We start from the raw sequence: 20,573 nt of genomic DNA on the forward strand, positions 1-20,573 counted from the left end.
CTGAACTATATGCTGTGCTTGGCAAGACAGCAAGACACAGCAGCAACGTTTGCATCAGTCACTAGGAACCTCTTTTTTTTCCCAGATTTGTTTCTTCAGTCCCCAAAGATCCCAGACTAGGTCTTTGCCTTGCCAAAATCTTGCTACATGTCACCAGATTGTATCGGTACTGGGATCCTACTTGACTGAATACAAGAGGAGTAAACAATCTCAACTCAAAGACAAAGCAATACTGCAGCTTTTCTGTTTTTATTTTAATAAAGTGTTTAAGGCATTTGCAAACTTGCTTTCCAGAACAGAAGGAAAACGATACGCACATACTAGGCATCACTCAGCATGGAACATCGTCTGCTCCCTGTGACTATACTTTGCATTGTACTAAGCTTCAACTAAGATCATTTTATATTAGGACTGCGGGTAGGTACATATTCAGAACTCAGAAACCATTTGTTTCCCAGACATTTTATAATTTCAGTAGACTAGGCCAGCGAAGGCTGACAGAAGGGAAGTGATAACAGTCTCATGTAAAAATGAGGAAATGATTGGATGGGAATGTTAATGATTTGTCTGTATGTCATACAAAAAGTTGCAACAAAGCCTCAGATCCTCTTAAATCCAGTCCACTTCCTTAAATGCGTGGCCAGCTGCCCCTCCCTCATTCTCTTTCCTTTTGAGACACCCTATCGCAATGGGACACAGAAACCAAACAACAAAAACAGACTTTCTGACATCAGATTACAAAAGAAAAGTGTTAACGTTCCCAAACTGGTACTTGAATAGCAGCAGTAAGAACCTATCACGTTTTATCACTAGAAATTACACGCAAGTCTCTTCCTTATTTCCACTACGTATCATTGTCTAGACAGAGATGAGACAATGTGAATGTCATCCTAGTATTTGTATGAAATGGACAGCCCATTTTCACACCCACTTCCTTCAAGTTGCAAGGCAAACCATGACAAATTACTTCTACATCTGACACAATACTGGAGGACTTGCTCCCAACACAATAAAATTAAGTGTAAAATGCTTGAGGGGAAGGAAGGGGAAAAACCAGAATACTTGAGGCTTTTAAAAGCAGTATATCTTAATACTATTGAGGTTCTTAACCTCACAGCACTTCTGTATTAAATTCGGTGGAAATTATATACATGAACACAGCATCATACTGCTTTACTGACTTCCACAAAAGTAATCATGCAAAATAAAGTAATGCAGCTAACAAGTGATAGTCCATGCATTACTTCATAGTAACGAACAGATAACCGGCCAGTGAAATATGTCACCCTAATTTTCAATTAACAGTGGTTTAATTAAAGTCTTCCTGCACTAAGCCAGAATGGGTATCTTCAATGTAAATGTACCACAAAACTGCTGATAGCTTTAAAGGAAAAATATATTTTCAGGTGGTTTCTTGAGGGCGATGGTAAGTGCCAGCTGACAATTCTGAAAAGTAAGGGTAGTGGATCTAATATTTCCATGAATCCTTTTACAGGTGGTTTAAATTAAAGCATAAAAAATTGTGAGTTAAACCCTGAATTAAATTCAGCCTTGCCTTGTGACCACTGATAGAAGTAATCATTATTACAAATGTAATAGCTTTCCACATCAGCAGTAACTAGAAATCAATTTATTCATTAAATTTAAAATAATCTTACATTAGAGAAGCCAGCCAATGAAGCATGGAGACATTGCAAGAATCACTTCTCTTTCTCCCCTCAGTTAATCTGTTTCTTAGGTTCACAAATCCTCAATATACAAGACTGGAGTTCTGTATGAAGCTGCTTGGTAGTTTTTTTTCTACATGATTGCTGAACTCTCTGAAAAAACATAAACTCTACAGGAGCATGGCTGAACAGTACAAAACTTAAGGATTATGATGATAGTATGATTATTTTTTACAGGCTCTGTCTAATCCATGCACTAGGCATGCAGTGGTACTTCACAGGTCTGCTCAATATGTATGCACCCTGTATCTTATCTCCATGGTCATCTTTGATCAGAAAGAAGAAGGGAGACATGACACACTTCTGTAGGACTACAACTCTCAGAAACTGCGGATTGAGGCTGTGAAGCAAAGTGCACAGTGCACCTGCCCAGCAGGTAAACACAAACTATGACCAATCTATCCATGAAGATAGACTCCAACAGGACCAAAGACCAGAGCAAAATGTTTCATGCTTTATTGCCCTGTCTTTTCAAAGGGTCTAATAAGTGTGTGAGGACATTTATATATTCTATACAGAGAGTGGTTGAAATGAATATCACTATCTGAAAATATGACCTACCAACACTTCTCTGAATACTGCTACATGAATAAGCTTCACACTGCAACTTCTAAATTTTCACTTCAAAGACTGTGCATGTCAGTCCTTGCGAGTACACCATACTATTGCAAACATTTAAAACACCACACATTCTTCCCCCTGATCAGAAAAAAACTGACTGATGTTATCCACGTCAATTCATACACCTCTGAATCCTACCCCACCTAAGATCCTACACAGAGCAGCACAGATTAAAAATCCCACAAGAAAAAAATACTTCCGACCTAAAACAAAGGAGGAACAAGAGGGACACATACAAAACTGAAAAAACTTTGTTGAAATAAAGCCTAACTGTGACTATTACTTGGCTAATTCTTTGAAGCATCTTGAGAACCGAGCAGCAGATATACGTCAAGATGGCACTATTTGAGAAAAGATCCTAAGAAAAGCATCAGCTGTCCTCATTTGCCATATGATGTCCCACATCCACCACAATCTGCAGGGAGACCTTCTGGAGATCTCAGGGCCACTCATATCGCCTGTGTTTGGGAAAAATAGGATGCTCTCCCCAGGTCACTGCCAGCTAATTCGGACGGTGGAACACTGTAGAGCAGGGAAGCAGCAGAGCTTACAAATGAGAGGGAAGGGATCGTGAACTTCTGATTTGAAGATAGCTGAAGAGATATAAAACAGGAAAGAACAAACAAACTGAGCTCCAGCGGCAGGTTAAAAGCCACAGCGGGCAAGAATCAGATGACCTAAGGTGCACAAAGATGGAAACTACTGTAGATGGTGGGGAGAGAGGACAAAGAAATGGTAATTCTTCAGAGGCAACGCATCAACCCATGAATGCTTGGTTTGGGTTCTTACCTGTAAGGTGCTGCCCACCTCAGCCTGCAGTGGTCAGGACGGAGAAGCCTGCGTGGAGGCCCTTCTTCCTCCTGGCTTAGCACATAGCTGGAGCATGTCCACCGAAAACTGAACTCTCCACTGTGGAAGAGGTAGGCAGAACATAACTGCTCTTTGCATGCTCCATCTAGGTGCTAAGGAGAAGACAGACCGACTACTGAATTTTCAACATACTTGTTGCAAAGAGATTCCTACATTAGCTGCCTCAAAAGAGGAATTTCCTCACCCACACTACAGCTCCTCATCTGAGTCCCATTGCCTGTACACTACCAATAATAGTAAAATATCATTTATTTTTAACAAGGAAAACAAAAAATGTGTAGGCCACTGTATGTGTTAAATAGCCAAATTCTCAAGCATAATTTTAATACCAAAATGTTTAAAAAAAATCCACAAGCTTTTACTTAAAATGATAGAGAATTAAGAAGTCTGAGCTAATCAGCTGATGATCTGAGTCAGCTGTTACTGTTAGAAGCACAGTTCTAAGCTAAGCACAGTTCTACCGTCTCATTCAGATTGGTTATTGTATTTATGCTTCCCAGAAATCCTCTTTCTTAATATGTTTTGTCACAGAGTAAGCGGTATTTAGCAACTGAATGCCTGAGAAGGGCTGGGAACTATAAATATTCTGTTCCAGAAAATTACAGGTTTTGTTCCCAGAATGTCATGCTAAGCTAATATAATAATATCCAGTAAATAAGATAATTTACAACACTCAGAAAATTCACTATCAAAGTCTCTTGCTTCCCTAGCTTACAAAAGTGCAAAGAAACACTTCAAACTAAACTGGCAAACCATGCATTTCCAAGCACATTTGCAGACAAGGTATGACAACTGGTTGCGCTTTTTTTTCTTTTTCTTTTTTTTTTTTTTTTAAATACAGTAAGTTTTTTTTACAGTAAGTAAGTTTTTAAATACAGTAAGTTTTTTTTTTAAATACAGTAAGAGATCTTTATCCCCTCTGATTTTCCCTATTTGTGAAGTAATGTGGTTCTCTTTTGAGAAGATAAATACTCAGGAACAGGAGAGTGCTCACTTTCTGGGCAGCATGCAGAGTCCGTTCTCTTTGGCTTTCTGCTGCTGCACATTGCTCTGCCTTCTGCGACACAGATGAACATACTTCAAAATCCGTGTGTCCCAGATCCTGCAGATATTGGTAGAGTGGGGAATTCTGAAAGACAGTTAAAAAAGAAAAATGAGAAAAAAAACAATGTTAAAAATCATTCCCTGTTTCCCACAAAACACAGCTGTGAATACAGCAATCACACAACCAGCAATGAATGGATTGAGAACAGCCCTGCAGAGAAGGACTTTGGGATAGTGGTGGATGAAAAATTGGACATGAGCCGGCAATGCGTGCTTGCAGCCCAGAAAGCCAGTCGTACCCTGGGCTGCATCAAAAGAAGCGTGGCCAGCAGGTCGAGGGAGGGGATTCTCCCCCTCTACTCCACTCTGCTCAGACCCCACCTGGAGTCCTGCATCCAGCTCTGGGGTCCCCCAGCACAAGAAAGACGTGGACCTGTTACAGGGGGTACAGGGCAGGGCCACAAAAACGATCAGAGGGCTGAAACACCTCTCCTATGAGGAAAGGCTGAGACAGTTGGGGTTGTTCAGCCTGGAGAAGGGAAGGCTCCAGGAAGACCTTATTGCAGCCTTTCCATAATTGAAGGGGGCTTATAAGAAAGACGGAGACAAGACTGTTTACCAAGGCCTGTAGTGACAGGACAAGGGGTAGCAGCTTTAAACTAAAAGAGTGTACATTTAGATTAGATATAAGGAAGAATTTTTTACAATGAGGGTGGTGAGCTACTGGAACAGGTTGCCCAGAGAAGCTGTGGATTCCCAATCCTTGGATGGTCAGGCTGGACAGGGCTTTAAGCAACCTGATCTAGTGAAAGGTGTCCCTGCCCATGGCAGGGGGGTTCGACTAGATGATCTTTAAAGGTCCCTTCCAACCCAAACCATTCTGTGATTCTGTGCAACAGGAAAAAAACCAGCACAGTTAATAGCAAAGAAGCCAAAATTTTGCTTTAAATATCTCCCTTTAGTTTTATCCTGACCATAATGAAAGAAGCTGCAAGACAGTCAACATACAAAACAATGTGATGAGAAATAAGCATCCAACCAATCAACTTTTCCCATAGCAATATTTTTTCTAGGTTACCTGATAGGGTTTTTTAGCTTATAACTTACATGTTTTCAATAAATAAACTATGTATTTGGTAATATATTTTAAAATATTCTTGTGTGACTCCAAAACACTTAATGACACTATTTTCTTAAAGTTTATCAAAATTGAATAGATTATACTTTGAACCACTTCTACTGAAACAAACTTTAAAACTAGAGAACTTTTCAAACTTCAGTAAATGAAGCCTCAGTGTAATCTGATTAGGCACCTAGAGTATTTTACAGAAATGGAAAAACAAATTGGACAAAGGCTTCTGCTCTCTCTGCAGATGGTAGTAGCACTTCTGGCAAAGGAGTATCATAGTTATTTAAAAAAAAAAAACAACCAACGACCAAAAAAAAACCCCACCTTTTTTAAGATACTGGCAAAACTAATAAATTATAAGAAGTCCTTAATAAAACTTCTTAGAGAAAGTATGGAATTCTGATTGCCAGACAGTGGGTTTTTACATGTTTAGATATTTATCTATACAGACTTCTGAATTTTCTTGTTTTCATCTGCATCAGATATCTAGATTTACTTAACTCTTATTTTTCTGCTGACATCCACATATATGGCAACATCTTTGATAGATTTGATGGAAAGGATATTTATGCTAACTCCAGTTCTACTCAGGAGATGTAGAGAGACTTCTTTTTTAAGAACAACGCTCAGCAATCAGTCTTAAATATCCTAGTTGGTTAGGGATTGATTTTGGCCTCTGAAAAACTTTATTAACATCCCACACTAGTATGCAAACACTAGCAAACTGCATAGGAAGAACACGAAACATTTTAAGAATTCTAACATGCTATCGGTGAGATAACAAAAATATTGTAAGTAAAAAGTAAAAACTTTGCAGTAAATACAGTTGCGGAGGTCTGCAGAAACAACCACCAACAGAACCATCTACTACAAATTGTTATGTTAACTATCATTAACTTGCTGGTGCAAGTTGTAAAAAAGGCACATCTACCATGACCGTGTACCAACGTGGCCGAATCTCAAACAACTGCTTACCATACAATAAAACTTGGAAGCCATCATTCATACTAGCTGAACAAATTCTTACCTCTACAGATTTTTTTTTTTTAACCCCATCACCAAAGTGCTATTTTGATCACTGTTACCTTTTTAAGGCATGCAAATTCATACATTTGCATGCTCTCCTCGAGTTACTCACAACAGATGCAGTGTCCAGTCATGACCTGAAACTCAAACAGTCGTACCCACTCACAGCCCTGTGCAGGTACAGACAATCCCCCTCACCCACAATGACAAGGATTGTGCAGAACGCTAGGATAGGTTAATGACTCAATTCCTGGTGGGAATTTTTTCACTGTGACAACTCAATCCTATCTTTTTTCCAAGTACCCTTCCTCCATGGTTGAGTTCTTTTTTAAATGCATCTAACTCTAGTTAAACAATGTTGCGTTCTCGACTGGCTGGAAAGAAGGTAACTTTCTAAGTAGAACATGCCACTTTACCAGAATTACTTAATTAAAATGGAAAAGAAAACATAATACACTAGAACACTTCTCTTATTTAAGACACTGTTAAATTAGCTTTAAAACTTCAGGACATAACTCGGAATATGAACGGATACGCATAACCTTGTCTTTCTTACAATGGTTTTCATACAGAGCCAGGCTGCGCACTGTCAGCACACCTGGAACAACCTGAACACCTCCACACGAGAGGCTTTAGGGTAGCATAGAGGTTTCAGTCAGAACCAGCCAGAATTTTCCCTGTTTAGATGAAAACACATAGACAAAACAGTAAGTGAACAGAGAACATTTTACTCAAAATCATAGTTTTGATGCTCGCTCCAGGCAGGCCTCCAAGAAAATCATATCCAGGCTCTTGGAAGAGCTGTCCATCATCTTGATTATACTTGTCACAAGCAAGGCCAGCCATCATTTGACGCATGACTATTCTTGTACTTTATTGGTACTCACCTACATACAGATAGCTGGCAAAATAACCCAAATATACCAAGGAGTTTTTCCACTAGTATCTCAGGGTGCACCTTGCTTTGGGGTCCATGATGAGATAATTTTCTACAAGTTGATCAAGAAAACCAGTCTAATGCTGTTTAGACTGGTTCCATTTCCTCACAAAAATGGATGAAGGCAGGCAGACAGAGAGGCAGAGACAGAGACTCTGTCCACTGAAGACGGAGAGAATTAGCTAAAATCCCAAATGCTACATTTATTAAGTGAAATATTGCATAGATGTAAGAAGGCTCAGTTCTTCCCTCTTACTGGGTATTTGGCAACATCAAAACCTTCCATCTAACTGTAATTAGTACATTTTCTACTCTACGGAAATAGTAAAAAATACACCATCTCGCCAAATGTTAATGAAACTTTAGCCCCTAGCTAGGATGAATAATTTTATTTGTTCTTGTCATCAAGGTGGAATACAGGCACCTTACTAGGTTTTACACAAATTCCTTCTGATTAACTTTTCGAAGGCTTTTACAGGGTCTTATTATGGGTAGATTTGCATTTTTTTATCACTGCTCGGAACTGGAAATCAGTTTTCTGATTATTGAGTTAGCAAATGATAATTGATTAAAATTTAACTTGAATGTTTATCACATATTCTTTCGAGTAGATAAACGTTCTCCTCTTTCAGTTTCTTAGAGAGTACTCGGGTTTCGACAATCCTCCTCTATCACATTTCTCTCACGCCACATGCTTCCTCTTTCCCATTCTTTTCTAAAAGGTTATTAGCAGAATTTAAGTGCACATTGGAAAACCTCATTTTTTATTAACTTAAATGACCAAGCACTATGCTGTGACTAAAATCCCTTATGCTATAAGTAAAACCACCATTGTTCCCCATTCTGAATCCATTAGTCGCATGTAAGATATGGGTAAAGAAAGCACTGAATAAGAAGTGGGTTGAAGCCCTTGTGAAATTAGATTATTAAGAACCTTAAGGAACTGATAATAAAATTCTTCCATTAAGAGCGAGGTCTCTTGTGTAGCACACTCAGCTTTACATTTTGCTCAGAAAATCTGAAGATTACACTCCTTTTCTATTAGAAATATCACTGATGGCGTACATACATCAGCCTATGCTAAGATAAAACCACAGACTATTTATTTATTTATTTGTTATATTTCATGTCCTAGATACTACCCAACTTTAAATGATACTGACAAGCCTGTCACTTGTAAAGCTGTGTGGTCTGTATAACTCACTAAGGATGTCTCCAACAGTCTATAGCAAATTTCTCCCATGACATATGTAAGTAATGGCTAGAAAATCCAGCAAAGGAATTTTAAAAAGTTGAAGGGTAGATTTTATGTATGTGAACATTCACACAAAAGTTCCAATATTCTTAAAGAATCAGAAAACTATTAATGATGCAACTACAGAATTGCAATATGATACCATTAAAATATCCTATTCTATATACTGCTTGTTTCAATACAAGAGACAGAAGTATTATCCTTAACGCTTGCAAAGCATTTTTCATCTTCACAAAGCTTTAAAAACAATAATTAAATCTCATAATACGTCTGATGTCCCACAAATTATAGCTCTGAATTTCTAGCTTACATCCTTACCCAAACCTCTCACTCCTAAATGCCTTCTTTCCCGTAAAAACGATCACAAATGCGCACATATTCTCGCACATGCACTTTTAACTGTGAGAAAAGTACCTTGGTTTCAATTCGTGCTGTCATTCATCAGCATTATCAGGCTCAGCTGTTTTCACCTGCAAATGCCATGATAATACTAAAACAATCTACTTCTTGATTGGGGAAAATAGGAGGGATCTGCCTTTTTTCCACCTAATTTTCTTTGCCCAAAATTCATGCATTCCTTTTTTCAACAGTCTAACATTAAAAAAAAAAAAAAAGAGCAACTGATTTTACATTTCTGCATATATTATAGATACTACGCTTTTAGTTTAAGAAATTCAGGACATACCAGAAAGTTTACCCTTGCAAGCTTTAATAGGTTGTAATTAAAAAAAAATATATAATTTAGACTTGAGAGAAAGCTTTTATGTTAAAACGTGAGGTAAACGGACAGCAAGGTTGTTTCAGTGGACAGCATGAAAAGGAAATTTAAAATATAAAATCTCATCTTCTTATTAATACATCATCATGTTATTCTAGAGGAATCTATTCCCGTGTATTTTTGAATCTTTACTTTCAACCACTCCCGACTTAGATAATAACAAGTCATGTTTGACAGTCAGGTTCATTTATTTATTTTTAGTTGTCTCTAGTAGAATGACATAGTAACGAATCATTTACAAAGTAGAGAAGAAGAAAAATGGTAATAATTCAGCTTATTGTTATGTTACCATCATACTACCAATTACTGATGGGAAATATTATCTAAAGTAAGTGAGGATACCAAGATAGGGTTTCTCAGCAATATGCTGTATTTATTTCTGAAGTTTCTTCTAAGTCACTTTCTGAGACCACCTAGATACAAGAGACAGGCATTACACTTACAGCCAGGGCGTTTTTTTATTATGCTACTCGTCCAAAATACGTGCTGGAAATGGAAAACAGTTCCAGGACAGAGAGAAGACAAAATGCCATTATTCTTTGGTGTACTTCATAAAGATTATACATGGAAAATCTTGTTACTAAGCGAAGCAAGGTAGTCAGAAACAGCTGATGTACTGAGTAGGAACTCACTTTTTGAAAATTTTAAGAATTAGGGTTTTCTGGGGACTCAGCAGAGACTGACAACAAAAAAACTACTTATCTTTCTATGACTTTTGTAGTTCACTAGTCAGTCATACTGCAAAGCCATTCAATTGTAACTAGACATTTATAGTATAGTATAGGTTTATATAAGCTCCCATTTCCAGAATCAAGAAAGAAAATCCCTTCCTCCTCATTCATAACTCCCTGAGCATATTTATTTTAGATCCATACTGCTAAAAATTATTTCACTCACATACATGTGTTTAATTACAACTCTCCTTTTGTCATTGTTGAAAGTGGTTGAGTCTGATTCCAAACCCAAGATATATTATGCAGGATTAAAGAACAGTCTACTAAATTAGTTTTGTTCTTTAACCCTTTCCCCAATGCACATTTTAATGCCACTTGCCACACAGCACTGACTTAGAAAAAAACATAACCTAAACTGAAGACTAAAGATTGTGTTTGCAACTCTAAGCCTACAGTAAAAGTAAATAAATAAAAAAATTAAAACCAAGCCAAACATTAAAAGATAATCAAACGTACATAACATTGCCTACTGCTATGTGATGGAAAGGTTGTTATAGTAGACAATTCCCTAGCTTTGGAAAAGAGCTTACTTTTGATAGATATCTATTCAAATACTTACATCTATTGCAGCCTTGCAAGCACAGATATTGTGCTTTAGTATGTGAGGCATTTTGTGCGTATTCTGACAAAAACCTTTCTGATCACAAATTGCATTAAGACACTGTTAGCTTTCACAGCCTTGTTACAATAGCAGCTGAAAACCAAAGCCACACCCAAATTATTTTTGCTGATGCATCATGAAGTAAATGACTCAGGATTTCTCCATTAGAGACGGGGGCTTCCCACACCCAATGTTCTTTACTACGATAAAAATTACTACCTAGTAAACCCCTGCTCTAGTTTCCAACCATAGCTAATGGAGCAGATTAACTTTAAAAATAATATTTAATGCCATTGCACAAAGTAAGAGCTTTAAAGATCTCTTCACAAAATAAGAGGTTTAAAGATCTCTTCTTGAAATACAGATATGTTTTTCCAAAGCTGAGGTTTCCAATATGCCAAAAACACCCTGCGAGCTTAAACCACCTCCAAAATAACTACAAGTTATGAATTATCCGTTAAAAAAAAAAAAAAATTAAACATTTGTACCACAGTGACAGAAAAGGCTAAGAGATGCTGAACAGGTGTCTAAACTCAGAACAAAATAAACAGTATAGAAATCTCCCTCCCTCTCTCAGAACACAGATTTGAAGTCGAGCTAACACTCACAGACAGCGCAATCTTTGTCTCCTGGAAGAGGGTATTCCATTTTTCTCTTCGGTACTGCTCCCATGCACCTGAGAGAATCTCGCCCACCTCCCCGTGTCTTTCCGCTTGTCCCTCCAGGATGCCCCGAGCCGAGGATGAGAAGCAGCCGTCAGTGTAATTGCACCTGCGCCCCTGCACAGTAGCATTTTCCTGACGGCATCAGCGGATGCAGTTTGAAACTTCCCAGGACCGTGCGGTTTCTCCTGACTAACGTGGCTTTCTGACTGGGGGGAGGGAGATGAGGATGACAGATTGCTAAAGGCTTTTAAAAGGATACTGCCTGAAAGAATTATTGCACATCGATCTTATACGCAGCCATTAATAAGACTTTCCAAGTAACAGTATTTAAAAGCCTTGGTCATATTCTCCTGGCTGGTAACCGCCTCCTCCTGTGCTCCGACTGACAAAGCGCCAGGCGCTGACAGGGCTAATATTAGACAATCACTTCAAGGCAGCGAAAGAGTCATTTAAATTTCCTGTTCTGCTTTCACCACCACAGGAGCGCAGACCTTGGTTTTTCCAGCACTACTGTATCATCTGATTTAGAAGCAGGCTCCGAGAACTACTTGGAAGCCATTAATCTGCTACTGTTCCCGGATATTTTCTGATGTACAATATATATCTAATTCTGCATGCACCCATGTGTCCTGAAGAGTTAGGAAAGTTTTATAGCCTGTGTACAGTTGTGTATCACTTGGTCTGTGACATGGGAAAGCTCTTTCCTTTGCATTCTCAGCAGGTGGTTGCACATTACCGCCATCGTGGAAAAGCCTTAGAAAGAAATATTACATACCAGACAAAGCCCTGAAACTCACTGAGAGCTCTGCGTTATTTACCCATTCAAAAGTGGAACTGCAAATACAGGTGAAAAGCTGAGCAGGACCTTTCTGACAAGGACAGAGATGAAAAATACCTGAAAAACTGAAAGTAAAGTGGTAAACGTTACCTTCCCTGGAGAAGAGGGTAACAGGCCAGCCAGATTCTGTACCCGAAGCTTTGGGTGGGAAGTCACTGATCACGCAGGTCATCACACTAGGCTGATACAGGAAAACTGGTTTGTTTTATACCAGTTACTAACAACTCACAGATTTTACCCTTCACTTACATTCAAAACTAAATTAATGAAATCAATGCATCTGGTAAACTAGCAGCGTATTTCTGAAACATTTTGGAAACCTCTTTAAAACACCAGCTCCAAAGAATGAACTTGTTTATCCATTATAAATCATGTTAATTCTGACTCCTACTGACAACACACTGTAAGCAAACTGAAGTAAAAAGCATCCAAGAAATAAGAGTCAATCACATTATAAAGGCTAAAAGAAAAGTACCGTGAGTCATTTTTTTTATTCAAGTGTCTCAAGGAAGTTGATTCATGACTTGAAGTTGTGAGAGCAGTACTGCAGTATTAACCCTCCCATAAACATGACCCCACAGTACTTACTACAGAAGAGGATTACAAAATTTTTGGACCAACAGACCTCAAAAATTTGCTATGGATCATCATGTACTTCTGTCTTCAAATTTTCTATTAAAAATAATAAAGGCAATATGGGTTCGCACACCATATGGCCCATATGATACTTTTCTCTATCTGTTCAGATACAACATTAGTGTTATTGAAAAATGCCTGATGAGTTTACTTGGCCTCCGCAACAACCAGACTGCTCTTTACGCAGTTTTAAGCTTGCGGTTTCTTTTATTTTCTCTTCAGTATCACCTGCCTCGCAGCCATGTGATGAAAAGAAGCACAGCCTCTCCTCCCCTTCCTCTTAGTGGACTGCTGAGAAACAAAATATCCGAAATAGTCCATCCGTCACTAGTCCAGGTGCTTCTACGGTACACCGCAATTTGCAGCAGAGATATCTCCCCAGGCTACATTTACATGCTCAATTTAATCTGCCATTACCAGTAGGTGCAGATGAAAGCTGCAGTGCCATTTTAGAACACTAATGGTAATATTTATACAGCCAAATGGTGAGATGGAACAAGGAACTGACCTGATTGTAAAAATAATAAAAAAAAAAAAACACACCATCTTTTTTTTCTTTCTTAGGCAGGTTAGTTTATAGTCTAATCAGTCTCCTGAGCCAGCTTACAGCATCACCCACAAATCTAGGCACCAGCATAAGGAAGAGGATGGGAACAAGCCGGAAAAGAGGAGTGAAGCCCAAACACTTCTTCTGGCAACAGCCCACACTTCAGGCAGGCAAAGCACAGTCTCAGAAACAGCTCATCAGAATGGCAAGTGAACTGTGGCTTTGACAGAACTGTGTATTTAAAACTGGCTTTATTTCATGCGCACGTATAAAATGAGAGTATTACAACTTTAGTCCACCCAATATTTGGTGAGAAAAATCCTGTTGAGGGAGCATTACTGACACTACCAGTGAAGTTGTGTGAATGTCCTTTTTCAGCTTCTTCTTTTTCCTAATTTATAACATTTGAAACATTATTTTTTAGAATCCAACATTAATAAGCCTGATGCTTGACAAAAATCACATTGCTTTGAAAGTCCTAAAGTTTTGAGGTTTTTGAATGAATGTGATTTAAACTTTTCACCACAACAAAAAGTTTCTGAGGTTAGGTTTCCTGGGGTTTTAATTTGTTTTTGTTTCTTTTTTTTAAACAAAATAATTTTAGAACAGCTCAATTTGGTTGGAGAAAGCATTTGTGAAAACAAACATCACTGAGTGTTTTGATAAAAGCTACATTTGGTTTAAAAGGGTTCAGATGAGGATTTGAACATCTCAATTTAGTGATGCACCAGTATTCTAAGCAAAGAAAAAACATATTTTAGACATGCTTTACTATTGTAGGCTTACAGAAAACACATCAGCTAAAGGCTGCTCTGAATATAGTTGTATTATGCTGGGAAATGGTGGTGCCTCTTGCTGGAATCTCTCTTAAATCTTCCAGAAATCTGTATTTCAGAACGTTGTATGTGGGCATCCTCCACGCCCCTCAGCGCCAAGCAGCATCTTGGCTTGTTGCCTAAATATGCAGTGAGAATTGTCTTTCTGAACCTGACATTTGAATGCCTTATGATGTTGCCCTGTATTTCCCAAGCACTTTTGTCCCACGTCTCTCCCAAACGGACTCCACCATTCCTACCTCCTCCCCACACAGGCCAGACCCAGGGCCATCCAGTTGCCAGCTCTGCTGAGCCCTGGAGCTTCCTTTCTCTCTCAGGATGGCATGCTGCTTTTGTAAAGCATTTCACTGTTTTCAGGACTCATTTTTCACATTAGCTTCTTCCACTACAGTAAGAAGACAAAGAACGCAGAGCATGTCTCTCCAAACTCTGGAAAGGGTAATTCCGTTTCTGGGCATATTTTCCACCAATGATGGGAAGATGACTGCTTGAGCAAGGGCTGGCTGTGACATGAGAGCATCTGTTATACATTCAAAATCTTTGTTCTGAGTTTGTGGGTTCCAATTCTAGGTTCAGTAGAGCTGTGTTCAATATTTTACATAGATACAAACTTTTAAATTTGGACATGAGATTTTTGAATCTCTTTGCATTCATCCCTAGCTTGTTTTCTTTTTAAATACAGATTAGTATGCATTCCAAGATTTGATGCAGATAGGTGAGCCAAAGAAAGTCTAATTTTGTTAATTTGGTATTATTCTCCCATTTGCACAAAATAAAATTTGAAGTCGGGAAAGATCACATATACTATTTATATTGGTTTGTTCAGTCTGGGATTTCTAAGGGGACAAACAACAAATCCCAAATTTAAAAGTCTGGAGTCATACTAATGATCAGATCCTCTAGATCTAGAATAAAAGATTAGATTCAACTGTGACACTAACATCATGATGCTCAGCCAGCCTTTAGTGGGGTTATTCTTTAACATGTATTTCCATTAGTACTGAAATAGCCAGTGAATAGCAACATTAAGTAAATAATATGGACAGAACTGGTTGTAGGAATGGCACAAGACTCTTGACTTAATTAAAACAATGTCAAGTGACGAAAGCTTTCTTTCCTAACTAAAACAACAAAAAAAAAAAAGAGAGAGATGTTTATGGCAATGAAAATGAGTACTGTATTTTACACAGTTCTACACACAAAGCTTTATATTTCAAACACTGTGTATGAAAAAGCCCTTAAAAATCCAAGAGGGCAGCAGTTTGACATCGTGGGTGTCAAAATCTTACTTTTTTGTGCAATCTGGTGAAAAATCTTGCATGAATTAACTTTCTTCTGCAAACACAGTATTAAAATGGAAAACAAAAGTCAGCTCTAACCTTTCCACCAGAACCATATAGCTGACACAGTCAGGAACACTTTCTGGGATTAGGTTCCAACAACAGTCTGGGTGAACCTGAAGGAAGGAGCATCTCACACACGAGGAAAGGCTGAGCGAGCTGGGACTGTTCAGCCTGCAGAAGAGAAGGCTCAGGGGATCTCCTCAATGTATATAAATACCTGAAGGGAGGGTACATAGAAGATGGAGCCAGGCTCTTTTCAGTGGTGCCCAGTGACAGCACCAGAGGCAATGGGCACAAACTGAAACACAGGAGGTTCCCTCTGAACATCAGGAAACACTTCTTTAATGTGAGGGTGACTGAGCACTGGCACAGGTTGCCCGGAGAGGTTGTGGAGTCGCCGTCCTTCAAGATATTCAAAAGCCATCTGAACATGGTCCTGGGCAACCAGCTCTAGTTGGCCCTGCTTGAGCAGGGGGCTTGGACCAGATGACCTCCAGAGGTCCCTTCCAACCTCAACCATGTGATTCTGTGTACATACCTTTAATATATATCCAAATGTAAAAAACAAACTTGCACAAGCTCATTAACATATAGGACAAATGACTTAGCTGGAAGGAGAAATCAGGAGCTGAAAATGCACTCAAAAAGCAGTGTCTGGCTCACCTTCATCCCAGTGTTCTGGAATAATGGGCACAGGAGATCAAAGATCCAGCAGAAAGGATTTTTAATCTATAAACTCAAAAGTGGAAAAAAGCAAACATAGTGCCTATATTTACAAGGAGAAAAAAGCAATCAGGCATATGCCAGGCCTATGAATCTGATCAAAAGCCAGCATGCTACTGAGAATAATTATTCTTGCAAAATTCAAAGACAAAGAAGAAAACAGATGATCATCAAAGAAGATATCACATGGATTCACCAGAGGTAGATTGTGCCAAACTCACTCGACATCTTTCTCTGACAAGACAGCTGATTTTTCTAGGTAAAGGAAATGCAGGAAGTTTACATGAACTTTTTATACTGTGCCATATGGGGTATGGACTTTTGATACTGTGCCATAATAGTTAAGATGAAAAAGATGGGAAAGGAATCAAATATGTAGATGGCAGAGATAACAGTGGGTTATGCTGAACGGAAAGCTATCAGATCAGAAGGTTACTAATGGAGTTCCTAACGAATGAGTCTTTGGTCAAAGCTTTTGAATTTTCCTTAATTAACCTTGTACCAAAAAAGCACGCTAATGAAATTTCCCAATAACACCAAGTAACATAGGCACAGAAAAAGATTGAAACATCATACAAAAAGAACTGGATGACCCTGAGTGGGTACTGATAATGGCATGGAATTTCACATTAGACAACAGCAAGACCTTACACAGAGGGACTAATAAAAACAAACTCTCCAATAATGTGGAAGCTGTTGATAAAAATAAGGACAGACATGAGTGGTTACCCTCTCCTGTTACAACCAAGTCAAAGAGTATGAAGACTTGAAAAAGTTGTTTGTAGGCCTAAGATGCAAGAAACAAATTATTTCCAGCAGAAGCAAGTGAAAATAGTTGTACAAGACTCCAGCAAGAATGCCGAGTACCATGCTGTGAGCTCAGGTAAAGAAAGATGAACTCAAACTGAAGCAGACGTAGAAAAAAAACCAAAAAACAAACAAACAAAAGCAAACAAATGAAAAATTAAGAACAGTAAAATCCGTTTTGTGAACGGAAGCTAAAATATATTGGATTACTCAGTTTAGCAAAATCCCTAGCCAGGATAAGATTGCTTTCTATGAATACATTAGGTGAGGTAAATTCTACAGAAATATAAGAACTATATGTGCTAATGTACAATATTAGCAAAAGTGCAAGTAGGTATGAAGTGGCCATGAATAAATTTCAAGTCAGAAATTAGATGGCAGTTATTAACTATGAAAGCAATGAAGTTCCCCCTGCAATAATGATGCAGAAATTTAGCCAGTTTGAACAAGGAGCTTCTTTAATTTATACTTTAAAAAAAAAGAGAACAAGGAGGAAATGTCATTTTCCAAACAATAAAAACAACAAACCCTAACACAATTCCAGTCTCGTATCAAAATACACAAAACACTTCAATTTTCCAGAGGACTCTGGGGTACACTGTAACTGCAGTGCACACTACACTGTAACTGCAGCATTCCATCTTCTAGCTCATTTTGTAAAAAACTCATTTCAAATAACAACAGCAAATTTCCTATCTCATGATCTCCCTTAATAAATTAAGACAGACATTAATAAAAATATATCATTCATTGTTCCTCCATTTTTTAGTACAATCTGCTCTATGCTGCAACAATTTTTAATTTGACACACTGCTGGCCGATGAGCCCGGGCCAAGCATATCGGGGGCACCTCTGTGTTTCTTGGGTTCTGTTCCCTCCCTCCCCCCAGTATCTGTAGTGTTTTAATTACAAGAGCAACTGGTTGTAACAAACACAAGAACTGAAGTGCTGAGGACTATGCAGTTGGTGAATGAAAGTGGCTGGCTGCTGTAGGAATTCATTTATAAACTGGATAGAGTATGGCAGCACTTACTGGATAAAGTAAAATGCCCATTGTTCATTATTGTTCAGTCACAATGATCTGCAACGGCTCTTGAACCGGATGGAAAACACTGCTTTCCCAGGGCAGCGATGCCATGTTTGTGCTTCCCTTCCTTCAGAGATACATTAATGTAAAAGATACTTTGATAGTGAGAAAAAAGATATTTATGAGCTTCCAAGGACTGATCAATCTGTGGGCCATCATCTATTTGATGCTGCAAAATTCGAAGTGCAGACAACTGTCATTGATGTATTCAGGGCCTGTTGGACGGAGCTATGACCTGAAAAATGTGCAGAAAACAACACTGGGCATAACTGTGATGTGGAATAGGTGAAGAATATCGCATTTGCTTCTCTTGCCTCTCTTACCCATTCTGTTGGGCATGCAAAACACGAAGGACCACTTCTTTCCTGATTATGCCTTTGTTAGCAGACCACTACTGCTTATAATATTGACCACTATCTTGTTCACAAGAGCTCCAAAAGCACAGAGAAAACAGCTGTTCACAGTAACCTAGGTCTAAGTGCTGAAGGCCTCCTTGCAATAGTGACCACAGACAAACAACACGACCTACCAAGGTGCAGAAAAATATAGTTGCTTAACAGAAACCATAAATAATTAAGGGAGAGAGTTTAGGGCCCAAGAAAAAAATTAAACCAGTAATTAAAAAATAAATACTTTGTAGCAATAACTACCCAAATATTTTTCAGCTCCTTGCTAATCCTCATCTCTGGCTCATCTGTGTGGAGTATTGTCCTGGTTTCAGCTGGGATAGAGTTAATTTTCTTCCTAGTATGTTCATAATTCTCTGTGGAGCCTTCATTTTACAATAGCATGAACCCTGCTGAGCACTTCTGAAGATAATTTTTGTGGCCATTTCTACATTATCAGCAGGTATCTCACCCAGCTCTGCCCCCCAACCAATCAACCACAAAAAAAAAAAAAAAAAACACACCAAACAAAAAAAACCTGTATTTTTCTTACTGTTGCTTATCTGATGTTACAGTTGTACCATAATATACTAAAGATCCGTTACTACCTCACTCGGTATACCTATAAGTGTGTATATATACATACATACACACACTTGACACAGTAATGTATCAAAGAGCCTTTACTAGTGACAGCAATCCACTCCCAAAATGCTAAGAAAATAGTGAAGTGCATATACACATGCAGGGAGATCTTTTACTCCCTCTGCAGCAGAACTTTTTTCAATAAAAACAGTAACTGCTGCATGAACTGTGGAACTGTAAAATGAGTATCACTTTTACTGAAGAAGGAAATACAGAGGGCAGGCATTATACCCATGAAATAAATTCTCTCCATGGATTTATGCCATTGAAGGAAACAATTTAACATAGCAGCAATATAAATAACAGATTTTATTGCTAGAATTCAAGGTTGGTTGTGGATAAACACAAAACTTTGTGGTACAGACCAAAGCCATATACAGGTAGTACTTACACAGCTAGGAAAAAAAAAAAATCATTCCTTATGTAAGGAGCTTTTTGAATCCTGGTAAAACCAGAAGCCTTATTACTATTATAATAATCAATAACTTTAAAGACAGTATTTCTCTATAACCACTTTCTGTGTACACCTGCAAAACCAGGTGTGCTCTCCATGAAGACGCAATTACACGCACTCACTGCAAACTGATCTGATGTTACCGAATTGCAACAGCAGATAGATAACCGTTTTCGATAAGGCCAAGATGATATTGTAGCCTCATTATCTAATAAAACATGCAATATCATTGTGAAAGTTTTATGCAAATCCTGTAAATAATATAAACACTAGAAAGATAAGGTGGTTTCAGTACTTACTACACAGATAAGTGTGTGCTGAAACATACCTTTTAAGTGAATTACACTGATTTAGAAGCAGGATTTATTAGCTACGCAGCGGATTGACTGTCTTTGCCCCCACCCCCAGCTCAAGGGTCAGCGCAGCGCGGTGCGCGGCCTCCCGCGGGCGCTGCGCTCCCTGCACCCGCAGTTACCGGGCGGTGCCGCCGGCGCCCCGGCCGCCCCTCGCCCCTCCTCAGCCCCCTGCGCGCCTCCGGGGCCGGCGCAGGCGGCTCTGAGGGAGCGCCCGCCGCCAGGGGCCTCCCGCTCCGCCGCGCTTCCCGCTCACGCAGGTCGCCAGGCCGGCGGCCCGACGCGCGGGGAGAGGCAGCCCGGCCGGCGCCGACCCGCGCAGCCCAGGCGGGCCGCCGCACAAAGGATCGCCCCTTCCCTTCCCGGCCCGGCCCGGCCCCCTCTCCCGCCGGCGCTCCCGCCCTCGGCCTGCGCGGAGGGGCGCGGCGCCACGCCGGTCCCCGGGCTGCTCTGGAGCGCGGGACACCCCACGCCGTCCCGCCGGTCCCGCCGAGCGCCGAGCACCGCCCCGGCCCGCCGCTGCCGCTGCCG

General features: G+C 39.4%; 1 protein-coding gene across 2 annotated transcripts in view; it reads right to left on the reverse strand.

Annotated features, from left to right (window-relative positions):
- VEZT (vezatin, adherens junctions transmembrane protein) overlaps positions 1-20,573 on the reverse strand; it is a 59,582-nt gene that overhangs the window by 38,661 nt on the left and 348 nt on the right. For both annotated transcript variants that reach the window (XM_082309579.1, XM_082309578.1), the window contains exon 2: positions 4,213-4,347. In XM_082309579.1, the coding sequence (XP_082165705.1) occupies positions 4,213-4,347 (135 nt within the window). The remainder of the gene's footprint in view (positions 1-4,212; positions 4,348-20,573) is intronic.

Source organism: Platalea leucorodia (genome assembly GCF_965183815.1).
Source record: "Platalea leucorodia genome assembly, chromosome: 4".
NCBI lineage: Eukaryota > Metazoa > Chordata > Aves > Pelecaniformes > Threskiornithidae > Platalea > Platalea leucorodia.